Below are 14,518 nucleotides of genomic sequence, written 5' to 3'. Positions count from 1 at the left end.
ACAGCTTACCAAAACTGGTTTAACAGAAAGGACATCTGTTAGGATTTGTCATATAATGAAAAAGATGCAACCACAACAACTTCATCATAATTGGTGGGTTGCAAGGTTTAGGTGTAAGATGAAACCAGAATTAACTTTAGGGCCCAAATAGCCTTTGCAAAATGCAGTGATGAAGAGACACTGAGCAAATTTTTAACATAAATTCCAGTTTGTGAATACAAATTCGGAGTTTACAGCCATCAAGATATAAACAGTGCCTGCTAAAGACTTCTCACAGAGCAGGGTTTGAAACAACCCAATAGACATATTTCAAACATATAAAGTACCTACCTTTGAATAGTTGTGAGTTTTGACAAGTGCTTTCCCAATTTTGCTTGCCAGCGTTCCATCTTTGGGATTCTGATTTAATGCTTGCTCATAAGCTACAATGGCTTCTTCGGGCTAATGTTGGCAGATACAACAAAAAAGCAATGAATAAACAGCTTAGCTGGATCCCATTAAAGGGCAACATTTCTATAATTAAAGCTCTACACCTGCAGTATTCACTCAGTAAGACAACTAAAGCACATATTTAAGTCTAGAAACCTTAACAACTTCAGAGAGGTGACAGTCACTAGTGTTAGGTGTAACTTATCAGTAAACACCATTTTGGCCAGTAGCTCTCTTCATTATTCCACTTAAAAGGGACTCTTAATTTGCTTCTGGTACCATCTCTGTTTCAAATGACAGTGTTGAATTACTGGATCCCAATATGAAAACAACTTTATTATAATGGTTATCTCCCTTTTGTTTTGATGACTGGATAGTCAAATATTAAATAACATTTAAAAATTCCTTTTAGGAGTCGATGAAGCTAATTACAAAAGAGTTTTACCATTTTTTTTTTTAATCTGAGTTCAGTAGCATCAGAAACTTTACCTCCTGTATATTCATGTAAGCATCACCAAGGAGAAGAAAAGAACGAGGGCTGGGCATTCTCTCAGCAATTTCTCTAGAAATTAGAACAATTCTATTTAGTATACTGAATACAAATATCTTCTTCTAAACGAACTAAATAAAAGGTAAGCTCACTTATTTCAATTAACCAAGAGCCTTCAGAGGACCTTGGACATTTCCAACAGTGTAACATTGTAAAAGAAAAAACAACCCACCCATACCCACACCCAGATTGTTTATGCTAGATCAACTTTCTTTTTTCATTCCATCTTTCCCTTTTCTGAAGTGCAGGTAGCAAGAGTACTGGTAGACCATAAACATCTCAATTCTCACTATACAGAAATAGGTTTTGTTATCTCTAATTCTGAAATGATGTGGGCGTGGAGGCACAAAAATATCATGGGATGCTATTGCAATGTATCGTTTCTCATTCATTTGGTCCAAAAGCTATTGTTTTGGGAAGTATAATTTTACAGATGCTGCTGAAGAATTGAAGTCTACAACTAACGTGTCAGAGCTGCCTGAAACAAAGCCCATGCCTTTGACTACACTATCACAGAGCATCCAAAACAACATGACCCTGTTTTAAAATGTTTTCCTATCACGAGGTGACAGTTTGTGCTGATCTTTTGGAAACGCCATAGAAAATAAGATTTAGAACCTCCAGTTCATCCATCTATACATGAGATGCTGCTCAGTTTCTTTGAGTCACTCAGCACCAACAAAGAACCTGAGCAGTGCTCCGAGTTTGTATATTTACACACTATAGATGAACCAATGACTGAATTCATCAACATGTTGCTATGTTCTCAACAGATGAACATGCTGATTCTCTCTTACATAAAGTGTGTGCTTGTATGTTTATCTTTCTGTCTGGGGAGAAAGGTAAGAGCAACCCGTGTGTGTGTGTGTGTGTGTATGTCCATGTGTATAGACGGGCATGCAGGTGAATGTGTGTATCCCAGTAACCCCTAAGGGCACCAACATATGACATAACTTTTAATGTCCCTGCCCTTTCACCAAGGAGAATTTGTAATCCGCACCTTAGTGTGGTACATACTAAGCCGTAATTTTCTATTGCTAGAGCTATTACACTGAGCATTAAAAATGGCCTGGAGTTGTTACATTACACAGCTTTCTTTAGCTATTAGAATGCAAGTAACTGTTGCTTTTGCCCCTCCCAAACAGGAAGACTGAAGATCTAGAAATCACATAATGAAGGAGGACAGCTAAGAATCTAGAGTAAGCCACAGGTTGAAATAATCATAATCACATGGTTTATGTCTTAGGGAGAATGAATTGCTTGGTTAGCGTGATTGTGGTGGGTAGCTGAACATGTTACGGAAAGGGTCTATACTATAAAGCACTTAAAAGAAAGAAAAAAAGAAACTTGGGAATTAATTTTAAGAAGTAAGTGTGTCAAAATACAATGGGTTGAGATAATCATTTACCTGTAACAAGTAATATATAACATTTTCTCTTTTCTGTGCTTCAGATAAATATCTGCCATTTTCTCCTTGACCTCTATGAAATAAGGCTGCTCAGCTGTAACATTTCGAAGCATACTTAAAGCCTGCTCCACGTCTCCTTGGGCCAGAGCTAGGTCTGCGTTAGCAATGGTAACACGTAATTCTTCAGATGTCCCAGAAAATTCATGAATAGCATCTTGTAAAACTTTTGCTGCCTCGTGCTGTAAAGATGAAGTTAAAATAACAGTCTTTCAAAATATTAAACAAATTACATTAGAAATGAAGATTTTCTCCTAATCCAGAATGAACAGTAAATGCTAGCACAGTTAGGATCTTCATGAAATATTGACAGATTTTTGAAACGTACAAAAACTTAAAACTAAACTCAGAGACCAAATTCAGAATATCTTTTAGCTGAAAAGTGTTTTTTTTTTCTTTTAAAGATTTTATTTATTTATTCATGACAGACAGAGAGAGGCAGAGGAAGAGGAAGAAGCAGGCTCCCCAAGGAGCAGAGAGCCCAACGTGGGACTCGATCCCAGGACCCAAGATCACAACCTGAGCCAAAGGCAGACACTTAACCATCTGAGCTACCCAGGTGCTCTGAAAAGTGTTTTCATGACTGGGACAATGGCGGTTGCTACACGAGAGCTGCTGCTACTGCTAAAATTTAATAAGCATTTACTTTGCATTCAGCATTATATTCACGCATTTAATTCTCAGAAATCCTCTGATGTAGCTATCATTATCCCCACCTTACAGTAAGGAAACTGTAATCTGGAGAGTTAAGAAGTTAACAAATGACAGACTCAGAACCCAAACTCAGGCAGCCTGACCCCAGAGCCTAAACTCTTAGCCATGCTCATTACAGCCTCCTTGATGGGATCCAGTCCACAATCCTCCCTTGTACCAAATGGCTCTTCATTAACTAACAGACTACTTTATTGCTTATGCCAGGACCTAATTTCTGCTATGCCTCAGCTGAATACATTACCCCAGTTCCAAATCCGTACCTCAATGAATCTAAAATGTCACTTATTTTAGGATTCATCTCAACTTTAGAGATTATAAGACATTCTGATTTCAGAAATGTTAACAAGTGAAAAAAATAGTGCATTTTAGAATCAACTATCTATGGTAGAATTGGTTCTTCTTAAATATATATTAAGGCTAATATATTAAGAAATAGAAATTATTTTGAGATTTGGCAAGTTATCTAGACACAGCCTTCTTAATTTCCACTAAAATACGAAAATAACTGATGAGCAACTGTTGTAATCTGAAAACCAGATATAAATGATGTTAAGTTCCTCATTTTCTACAAGGCTTTGACTCTTCTCTCAAAAGTGCAGGCTTGCTTGCTTTCTATTTATTATTATATGTATTATTTTAAGTATTTGATTTTATGATCATCCTATGAATTTACCAACGCTGTATTTATCAAGGAGTTCTTTTGTTTTCTCAACTATTAGAATTTGAGGTTGGTACTTTTATTTGCTTCTAGTAGTACCTGTGTGTGCACAAACGTGTGTGTGCATGTGTGTGACTCCTTTCAGGAGTCCAAAGAACGATAACCATGTAATATTATTACCTTTCACAGTAGCCAAGATCATTGAACATTATATTACTATATTCATTACATTACATTAATATGTTTCATGGTACATAGTAATTTGTTATTACTCATATAATATTATACATATATTACTATTTTGCCTGGCAGCTAATGAAAGTACGTGATACCTGAGGTCATCCAGGTGCAAATTATGTTTAACCTCAGGGGCTTGCAAAAGGACATGATTTGGTTCAAAGTAATAAAAGTAAATTTTCTAAATTTGACCAGTTGAGCAAGGAAATAATTTCAGCTTTTTCATTTCCTACTAATATATATACTTGTCTAACGAAGTTCAGAGCTGAACCACTGAATTAAAACTTGACTTACCTGTTCTCCATTTAAGCGGTGAACCTCTACCAACTCAAGAAAGATTGATAAACGATGGTTTGCATCAACTTCGGTTTTTTTGTATTTTGATTTTGAGGAAGCTCCAATTCTCCTCATTCCTGGTAAACTCATTGCCATACGTAGAGTTTTAATAGCTTCTGCTATTTCTCCCATTTTCTTTTGAGACTGAGCTTTTATCAAATGATATAAAGGGTATTCTCTCACCTGAAAAAAACAGTATTCAGAAATACTTCCTTGGAGTGCTTACACCGCCAACACATAATTTACAATCCACCAAACAGTCTACCTGTGACTGTATACATGAAGTCTATTTCTGTCCTTTTATTAACTTTTTGATCATCTATTGTGTTAAATCAGATTCAGGCAACCTGCCACTACTTAGCATCCTCCTGGGTGACAAACAAGGGGATTATGGGCTTTTACCATGAGAGAAGAAAAAATACAAAAAAAAAAAAAGCTTGCAGGGCTAGCAAATATATTCTAGGAAATTTAGTTTTCAGAAAAGGAATATACCTCATCCGGACTTCTAGTATGGATATCAAGTCATTAGATTTCTAGAAACACAGTTTTTCCCCTTTTATTCTGTAATTTTAAGATTAAAAATCTCAGAACACATCAGTCAAACTTGGTTTTAAACTTTGATACTACTCTGAAACACACAGTTATGAAGTTTCTATCTTTTTTTTGGGTACCAAACGTGTATACAGACAATATAAGAAAATGATAAAAAGATCAAAGGAGGAGTCAAAGGCAGGAGATGATCCAGAATGAGGTGATGGGGCAGCCACCTAATGTCTAGAAAGGTTCCAATCATCCTTAAGGCTATGGCTGTGAGCCTGAGCTAAGCATCCCATTTTTCCGGTGGGCTCTGTGTGAATACTCACGCTTCTGCTCTTCTTTCAGAGATTTCAATTCATTGGGACCAGATACTGGCACTAGGTTGGTAATGCACAACTAGGCTTGAGAACTACTGACCTAAGAAGCGGGCACTGTCTTCTGCAAATCCTGAATTCTCCGTCCACTGAAGGTTCCTCATATAACAGGGTTCAAGACCCTGTGAACCAAAGCAAAAGTTTGAGGAGCTCCTCCATGACTCCAGGTAGTTCAGGAAGCACCTGAACCTATGATTTTCCCTAATGCTTAGGGATATGGGATGTAACACAGAATATCTTGGGTAGAAGTCCAGTATGTCTATATCCTCAAACCACATAAAAATTTTCAAAATGACTAGGTGTTCTTTGATGATAACTCTAAAAAGTTATTAAAACCCACAATCCAGGAAAGAAACAAGCAATAAAATAGAGTTCTTGCACATAAAAACATCTGGCATAATGCTCTGTAGTTTACAATTATTTTTATATACATCCATTACTACACTTAATGCCCACTATAACTGTAGGGTGTTATATGAGTTTTACAGAGAAGAAAACGGGTTCAGAGAGAGATAAGTGGGAAAACCAGACACTGACCCCCAGGTCTTCTGTCTCCAAGTCCATATAGGTTTTCAATTACACCACAGCTACCTCCACTTTTTCTCCCACTGCTTGTAAATCCAAACTTTTTTTCATTAAAAATAAATTTATTAGCAAAACATTACAGGCAAAAAAAAATAAAATACAATATGTCATACTTGCTAAAGGTTCAAGGAGGGTGGTATGTTTTATCCACCTGAATTTGGAATACTTACCTTAAAATTATAACTCAGACAAAGTTCAAGTGACTGAGAACACAATTTGAATTTTTCCTGAGACAAATAAACCCGAGCCATCAGGAGATGAGCATCTGCGTAAGAAGGGTTGTGTTCTAGGCAATGCTGCAGGTTATTATACGCTGCTTCAATGTCACCTAGTAAGAGAAACAAAGCATTATAATTCAAATAGTTAAGAGACAGAGATGTGAGAGAGAGGAGGGACACAAGTAGTTTATGGATCGTTCCATGCCCACCTGCCCCAGGTAGCCCCCTTCTAGTCTTCATGAAATAATATTCCTGTAAGTCAGGACAGCCATAAGGAGCAAACCAGGGAAAGCTGTGAAAAGATCAGAGTCAAACACCACTGCTACTTCTGAGAGGACTATAAATGTACCTTTATCTATTTTCCTGATCAAAAAACTTTTTACTTAAAATTTCATTACAGTAAGTTTTGCAAAACCCAGATATTTAAATAGCTAGAATTCTGTGCTGTCACTTACATTAACAAAGGATATACAGTCTTATAATCATCCTTGGCCAGAAATTTTACCACTGTATATAAAATAACAGAAAAAGCATAGGGATATATTCCAGACATTCAGAAATAGGAGACACTGATTTAATATGCCTTTAAATGCCAAGTGTAACAGCCAATGTTTTGGACACACATCTTCTCTATATCTGGGAGTCTTAGATGGAAGAAATGATCAAAATTTAAATGACAGGAATGGTGGAATCTGTTAGTCTTGGGCTGGTAGATGGGGTGGAAAGAGGCTCTTCAGAGAAGGAACAGTGTAAACTCCAGGTTCTAGAAAAACTTTCTAGTGATGTAACCCACAGCAATCTGCCTAAACCCATCTCACTGACTGGTATTAAGTAGGTAGAGGAGCCCAGCTTCTCATTCAACCTCACTAGGAGCACTGGGGAAGAACAGACCCTAAATTACTCTCTGTTCCATCTTAACTCCTTAACCTCACCTGATACCTCAACAGACCAAACAAGGCTTACAGTTAGAGCTTCCAGTTCCCAAAGGCCCAACCTACCAATGATACAATCCATCTAAACAGAAAACAGTTTCTTTGAGACAGAGGATTAATAAACAAGTAACGGGCTGAGGCTGCATAATAACATACTAAACACAGTAACAGAATTTATCAATCAACCATCAAACACAATAAATAATATTGGACTATTTATTGTTGTGATATACTCGAATACTTAAGAACCAAACAGGCAGAGAAGGAAATAGGAAATGGGAAGATTAAGTATAATAAACTGGTGTGCGAATTACCATTCCCATGTTCTTTAAGGAGGAAAAGGATTAAGGAGATAACCTGGAGGTTACTGCTATGGGGGGAAAGCACACGGGAAAAGAATCGGGGTTTATAAATAAGAGATTGAAGAATATGAAGACTGTACAAATAATTGAGATCAGAATCTTTCTTTTAAGAGTGATGGGGGGAAAGATGCATGGTCAGTACTTAGAAGGTCACTAAATGTATAAAAATGAGAAATGGGTAATCAGTGTTACAGAAAATAGCCATATAAACAAAGAACCCAACAATATCACATTTTTATCTAAGAGCAGCCTAATTTCCCTTAAGTGAAAAATGAAAGACATTTCTGTCCTGCATGTATGTCTTTGTTAGAGTCCTATGTAAAACAGAATTTGGCTGGCCTTTGTCCCAGGTTCCTGGGAGAGAGTCTTAAAATCTTGGAATTTCCTGAGTGAGAGGAGTATCTTTGTTGTTTGAGGTTGGCTTTGATTATTTATGTAAGTAAGGAGATGAACAGTAAGCCCTAGATAGCTTATGTTAAGAATATGACTCAATGGTGATGAGCCATGCCAGAAAGACCAACAACAGAGAGGACTGGGGCTTTGAACTACATGTTCTCTACCTGAATGGGGGAGCAGGACCCTGGAGACTGAGTTCAATCACATGCCCAATGATTCAGTCCATGCCTATATAATGAAACTCTAATAAAAACTCCAAACTTGGGGTGAGCTGCCCTGGTTGTTAATGCTCTCTATGTACTGTCATATACACACGTGTTGGAATGTCGATGTGTACTGACTCTACAGACAGTGAACAATGGCAGCTTCATACCTGGAACCCTCCTAGGCCTTCACCCTGTGCATCTCTCCCTTTCCATGGTTTGGTTTAGTATCCTTTTGCTATACTAAAACTCTAATCATGAGTATAGCAATATCCTGAATTCTAGGAGTCATTCTAGTGAATCTGAACCTGAGGAGTCATAGAAACCCCAAATTTGTAGCCAGCTAGTCAGAAACTCAGGTGGCTTTGGCAAACCCAGAACTTGTGGCTTCTGTCTGTGCTCTTAACCTGGGAAGTCTGGTCCAACTCTGAGTAGTTCTGGGGTTAGAAGTCATTGTACTTGGCAATTTATGAGGACACTGCTATTTGGACATATGGCAGCACTATTTCAAATGATTTAAGGCAGCTGCTTTTAAAAATGGGGTCATATGAGACTTTCATTTCTAGAGACTTTGGCAATTAAGAATTACTATGTTAAGGCTGATTTTTATCAATTTTCAAAATAATAAATGTCTAAAAAATATAACAGAACTCAAAGTCCCAGTTTAACTACTTAGTAGATAATACCATTTGAACTGAGAGCAAAGTAGAAATACCATGTCACTCAACAGAACTTAACCAGAAGAAGATATTACAGAGCCACCTTTTATATCTAGAATATTTTAGAGATACAAGCTTTTGAGATCATCTATTTTTTTTTTTAACAGTTAAAATTGAGGTCCAAAAAATTAGCAAAGTCAATCTTCTCTCTCCATTATATGTAAGAAATAATTGTTTAGGATCAAACCTTTAGGTTGGTTTCTAAACCTTACGATTTTATAAATTTAATTTACTTTGCATGGCATTCATCTAGAAAAGATACATAAATATAAGCCCCAAAGGTTGGTCTACTATGTCTACTATGTATATATTAGGTATATATGTATATATATTATGACTATATTATGTATATAGTCACACATCTGTGTGTCCTAAAAAGCTAATGTTATATATCTGGGGTTATTTTTTTAGCTATACATAATCACAGATTATTAGATAATAGCTAATTAGCTATACAGATAATTAGCTATATACAAATAATTAGCTATACATAATCACAGATTATGTATAGCTAATTATCAATTAATCAATACACTTCATAAAGGCCCAAAACCTGGTAAACCTTGCATCTGGCTATACCAATGAGTCAATAACTATGGACCAAAGACTATAAATTTTTACTACCATCTAAGTATCTGACAGACTTTTTGGTTAAGTGGTACAACTGCACTTTCCCAACTATTCACTTGAACAACAGAAGTTTATTGTAATTTTTAAAGAATTAAATAGTGAATATTATGCAATTTTATTTTGGATTAAAATTACTTATTTGTGCACAAGTAAAATGCATCTATGTGACTATTCTCCATATAAGTGGCATACTTAGTTTATTTACCCTTGATTTTGTCAACATCATAATAAAAAAGTTATTTTAAGTTTTTAAGTATATTCTACCTGATAAATATTTCACTTTTGCTATTAGGAAGACAGCTTGCAGAAGGCCTGGTACAGTTCTTACTATAGTCTCCAGGATTGAGGTACAACGTCTGAGAAGTGGAGAAAGAGGTTGCCCAGGACTTGCAGGCTAAATAAAACAAATTAGCATATCATTTTATAAGTTTACTTTAGTATTTAGTTAAAAGTGAACACACATATTAAACTTCAGTGTAACTAGAAAAACTATATATTTTTCCAAAATTTCTGTTATTCTGCTTTTGCATATCTTTACCATAATGTGACTAATACTAATTTATCTCCCTGGGATCTATGAACAGACCATACAAACAATGGCTTTTATTCAGCAAAATAGTTATGAAATTATTACACAATTAACAGATTTGATAACATGAAAGGAGTGTATTTGTTCAAAAACTGTGAAGGAAACATATTCAAAGGAAAGATAACTGAAAGGCAGAATTTCTTGCTGGAATTGAGAGTCGAGGCAATGTGAATTCTAATTCTGGATCTGCCTGGTGATTTATTCAGTTCGGTAACTTGCATTGCCCCCTACAGTACTGTACGATCAGTTTCTGAAAATTCTCTTTTTTTTCCTAGTAGAAATCAGAAGGTAGAACACACTCATGTGTACTACACCAAATGTCTCGTAACTTCACATTTTCTGTTTTTCTGCTGGCATGCTGAAGGTCCTCAAAGGTTTTTTTAGTTTCTCGCTTTATTAATATGCAGTGAATATGATAACAAAAACAGTACTAGAACATTTATTGTTTTAATGGCTGTCTACCCAACCAACTTTTATCCAATGGTTACCCACTCACAAGCTACAAATGTGATATTAGAATTTAAATGTCAAATGTTCGTTCTATTTTCCCCTACTAATTCTGCTTCCTTTATTTGAAAAATAATCTTCCCCATCATCCCCCTATACCCCACAAATATATATTCTTAGCTAGAGTATGGTCTCTTACTGACAATCACTTCTACCCTGAGATGATGTTACTGACAAGAAAGTGCCACATCTCCTTGCTACCTTGCAGCACAAAAAAAAGTGAAAAATTTCAAAAAGAATTTCAAAATATGACCACTGGTGCCTAGAATACCTCAACTTATTTAAATTTCTACAGCACTTATAATCTGTGTAATAAAATTTAGCATTCTGTATCATCTTATACAATCCCATAGTAGTTTCGTATTTTGTTTTGCTTCTTTTATATGGCTAGGGTCTTACGTGTCTTGCAGACTGGAATTTCACACTTTTTCAAAGAGTAATGAATACGGAGTAAATTCTTTAAAAGTATTTTTTCACTTGAAAACAGTGAAAGTATAGGTGATATAGTGAGGTTAAGGTTCTTGCCATCTGCTAAGAATTATTTATTGAAAAAATTATCTCTTAGAGAACCACCAGCATTTTTACTGTAAACACTTTCAGAGTGAAGCACATATGGACAATCTCTAAGATAACACCCATTTGATTAAAAAAAAAAAAAAAACCTATATGAACGGGGAAAGGAACAGAGCTGGAGGACAGACATGTCTGTCCTTCGGATGTTTCCCCATGAAAGCAGCACTCTGTGCTAATGAGGAGCCATCATGCTGACAAAGGTTAGACTGCAGGAACATGTCGTGGACCAGGGACACAATTTCCACTTAACACATTATCTCTTGCTCTACCTACAATTACTTCTTAGCAGAGCTTCCAGAGAAATCTTTTTAAACTGTTGAGTCAGATCATGCTGGAAACCTGGATCCCCACTATGCTCAGAACTGATGCTGGGGGGTTGACAACAATCTCTAAGGCCCTACGAGGTCTGGTATCCTCTGCTGTGACCTCCTCCTCACTGCATCCAGGTCACATTAGTCTCCCATGTCCCTTTAGGACACGGCATAACTGTTCCTATGCCTGAGACAATTTATACCGTATTTCCACATGAACATCTGGAGTTCTAACTTTTACTCTCTTAATGAGGCCTAACCAGACCGTCTTATCCAAAATCACCACCCCTACCCTAGTCTGTTATTTTCTATTATCTCACTGGCTTGACTGTATTATCTGTCTCCTCCTGCTAGTTCTGTATGCTTCAAGAGGGCAAAGGCTGTGGTTTACTCCTTCACAACAACCTCGCCAGCTCCAAGAAGAGCCCTGGGTACTCTACAAGCATTTGCTGAGTGAATTCCGAATACTGCTCAAGTACTGGAACTTCCGACTCTAAGCAACTGAAAACAGATCACGACAGGGGACACTGGGATTGATCCTGGGTGTTATTCCAGAAGGGTTAATTTCTTCTTCTTTCAAGTTTTTATTTAAATTCTAGTTAGTTTACACTCCAGTGTGGTTTTAGGTGTAGAATTCAGTGATTCATCACTTACATACAACACCCAGGGCCCATCATAACCAGTGCCTTCCTTAATCCCCATCACCCATTTAGTCACCCTCCACCCGCCTCCCCTCCAGCAACCCTCAGTTTTGTTCTCCATAGTTAAGAAGGGTTAATTTAAAATAGATTAGGAAAGTCTGGAAAAGGATGTGGTGATCAAAACAGCAGAATGGCTTCCCTAAAGAAAGGCCATTATCCTCATTTCCTCAATACAAGGAAGCTGTAAATCAGGGAGAATGCTAAGAACTATGCTTTTAGCAATGAAGTATTTGGTACTCTCTCTTAAGATACTCCTGTACTGAATCATGAGCTGAGTATAGTAATGTCAAGTCATCTACTCAGTTTCTGTAATAACAAGAGCGCTAACTAATGGATCTACCTACATAAATTTGGAAAGAACTCTCTGAGAATACAATACAAGGTTCCATCTTCATTTCTACTCAGAGGTAGATAAGGAAGATAACGGAGGACGGTAAAGATCCATATAAAATAGATGACAATCAGGATCTAAAACAATATGATAATCTGGAATTATGAGATGAATCTGAGGAGATGAAATTTCCTAGGGATAGAGTCTACACCTAAGTCCTCAGTTACAGTGAATGATAGATCTAAGGATTTTAGGTAACCATTAATTCAACAGGGGTCAATAATATAATATGATTCACAAAAGAAAGCTCGAGGAACCCCCAGAATTAGGGAGGAAGAGGATCTGCCAAGGCCAAACCCATACATGGAACAGTGATCTCACCAAGAGCTTACTAACAAAATAAGGCTGTCCTCATGGCCAGGGTTCTAAGTACGTTATATAAAAAACAAATGACTAAAAACCTGTAATTGTTTAGGCAGAATATGAAAACTAATTTCTAAAATCCAAGGTCTGTGTTATGATGAGGAATAATCTTTGCTTTGGTGAAGTAAGTGGACTTGCTCTGTGCACTCCAGAGGGCAGGCAGACCAGGAAATGGGTGAAATTTTTTTTAACACAAAGCTGAGTCTGACAACAGAGGAAATACAGTCTAATAGTCCTAGTCCTAGAGTAAGAACTGCATTTTTGAATGCACCCAGGGGTTGGAAGGGCACTTAACGTGGTTCCTGTGGAGTAGATTCAAGTATTACATGCATGTCTGAATTAAATGACTTCTAATAATACTTCTAAACTGAAGATTTTACAATTTTATCAACTCTAAGTGAATATCTGTAAACCAATACATTTATTATTTGATAGCAGTAATTGGTATAAATATTCTGATATAAAAACTATTTCGACTAATATAGATACAAATACTACCACTGTAAGATGCTGATCTAATCTAACATGTGAAGGACAATTTATTAGTACATTTTATAAAACATCATGTAAGTGATGTTGAAAATGTTTTCGTTGAAAATAAGGCCCAGAAAGAATTACTTACCTGCATTGGACAAAAATTCAGATATTCTGTAATAATTTCTAGCAAGAAATCAGGATTTAAGTTCTCAAAATACTGTATGCCAAGTGGTAAATCTTCTAACTGTGAAAAATGAGTGTCCAGAACATCATTTAACAAATTAATAACTTCTTCTTGTCGTTTATTTTTCTTCATAGCAAGAATTGCATGTAAATAGGTTAGTTCCTAGAAATTAAGCAGTCGTCATTAATTATCCCATTCAGTTGTGAAGCCATTTATTTCCATTTAGATTTTAAATGTTTATAAAGTACTATTTATGTGCATTATTTGTTCAAATTTCAGTATTAGCTTGGACAAACTTTTAGAATCTTATACAAGAATATTTAAAGTCTAATCCTGTGTGGAGGTAAGTTCGTAAATGCAATTATATATTAAAATTAATGTATATTAATTTTATATACATTACTACTATTACTAAAATTTAAAATCTTGTAATTTATAAACAGTATTTATAAAGTCACTACTATTACTAAAATTTAAAATCTTGTAATTTATAAACAGTATTTAGGATCTACCATCTGATAAAATAAAACACTTTACCGCAGATTTTCCAATAGACTGCTGAATTTCCCTAAGGAATTCTAGCTGCTGGTCTGCATCCTGTAACTGCCCTTCAATTAACTGACATCGGATAAATCCTAAAACCAAACACAACGAAACAGTCCAAGTCCACATCAATTCAGGCAATGTACACATCAAGCTAACACAAACATTAATAAAATATTTTCCCTCCATAATAAAGTATTAATAAATTAACATTAATTTATTAATAAATTATAAGAAAATATAAGACATTAAAGCAATACTACTTCAGATTTAAAATAAAATGGGCAGTTCTGTACCCAAATAAAATCAGTTACTAAGAAATTCAGAATTTATAGGAACTACCTCATAAAAATATGTTCTCTCAAGATATTACTTAAGAAATAAAAACTTCATTTAAAGATTCCTGTTTTTTTTCCTACTGTGGATAATGGAGGACAGTTTAATTTTAGAAAACCATAACACACATTTTTTTCTTCTTTCACAGCAGGTATTAAAAGGAATTCATGACTTGCATCTATCTGAGGAACATTTAGA

General features: G+C 35.8%; 1 protein-coding gene across 1 annotated transcript in view; it reads right to left on the bottom strand.

The window, feature by feature from the left end:
* Nucleotides 1–14,518, bottom strand: part of TTC21B (tetratricopeptide repeat domain 21B) — a 77,108-nt gene that overhangs the window by 40,837 nt on the left and 21,753 nt on the right. Inside the window, exons 10-17 of the mRNA XM_080797956.1 lie at nt 13,979–14,076; nt 13,403–13,603; nt 9,610–9,739; nt 6,056–6,213; nt 4,348–4,572; nt 2,388–2,626; nt 919–991; nt 331–441 (exon numbers count right to left, since the gene is read on the bottom strand). Of these exons, the coding sequence (XP_080654082.1) occupies nt 331–441; nt 919–991; nt 2,388–2,626; nt 4,348–4,572; nt 6,056–6,213; nt 9,610–9,739; nt 13,403–13,603; nt 13,979–14,076 (1,235 nt within the window). The remainder of the gene's footprint in view (nt 1–330; nt 442–918; nt 992–2,387; nt 2,627–4,347; nt 4,573–6,055; nt 6,214–9,609; nt 9,740–13,402; nt 13,604–13,978; nt 14,077–14,518) is intronic.

The sequence above is a fragment of the Martes martes genome, assembly GCF_963455335.1.
Source record: "Martes martes genome assembly, chromosome: 3".
NCBI classification, from domain to species: Eukaryota; Metazoa; Chordata; class Mammalia; order Carnivora; family Mustelidae; genus Martes; species Martes martes.
This window is presented reverse-complemented; position numbering and strand designations above follow the sequence as displayed.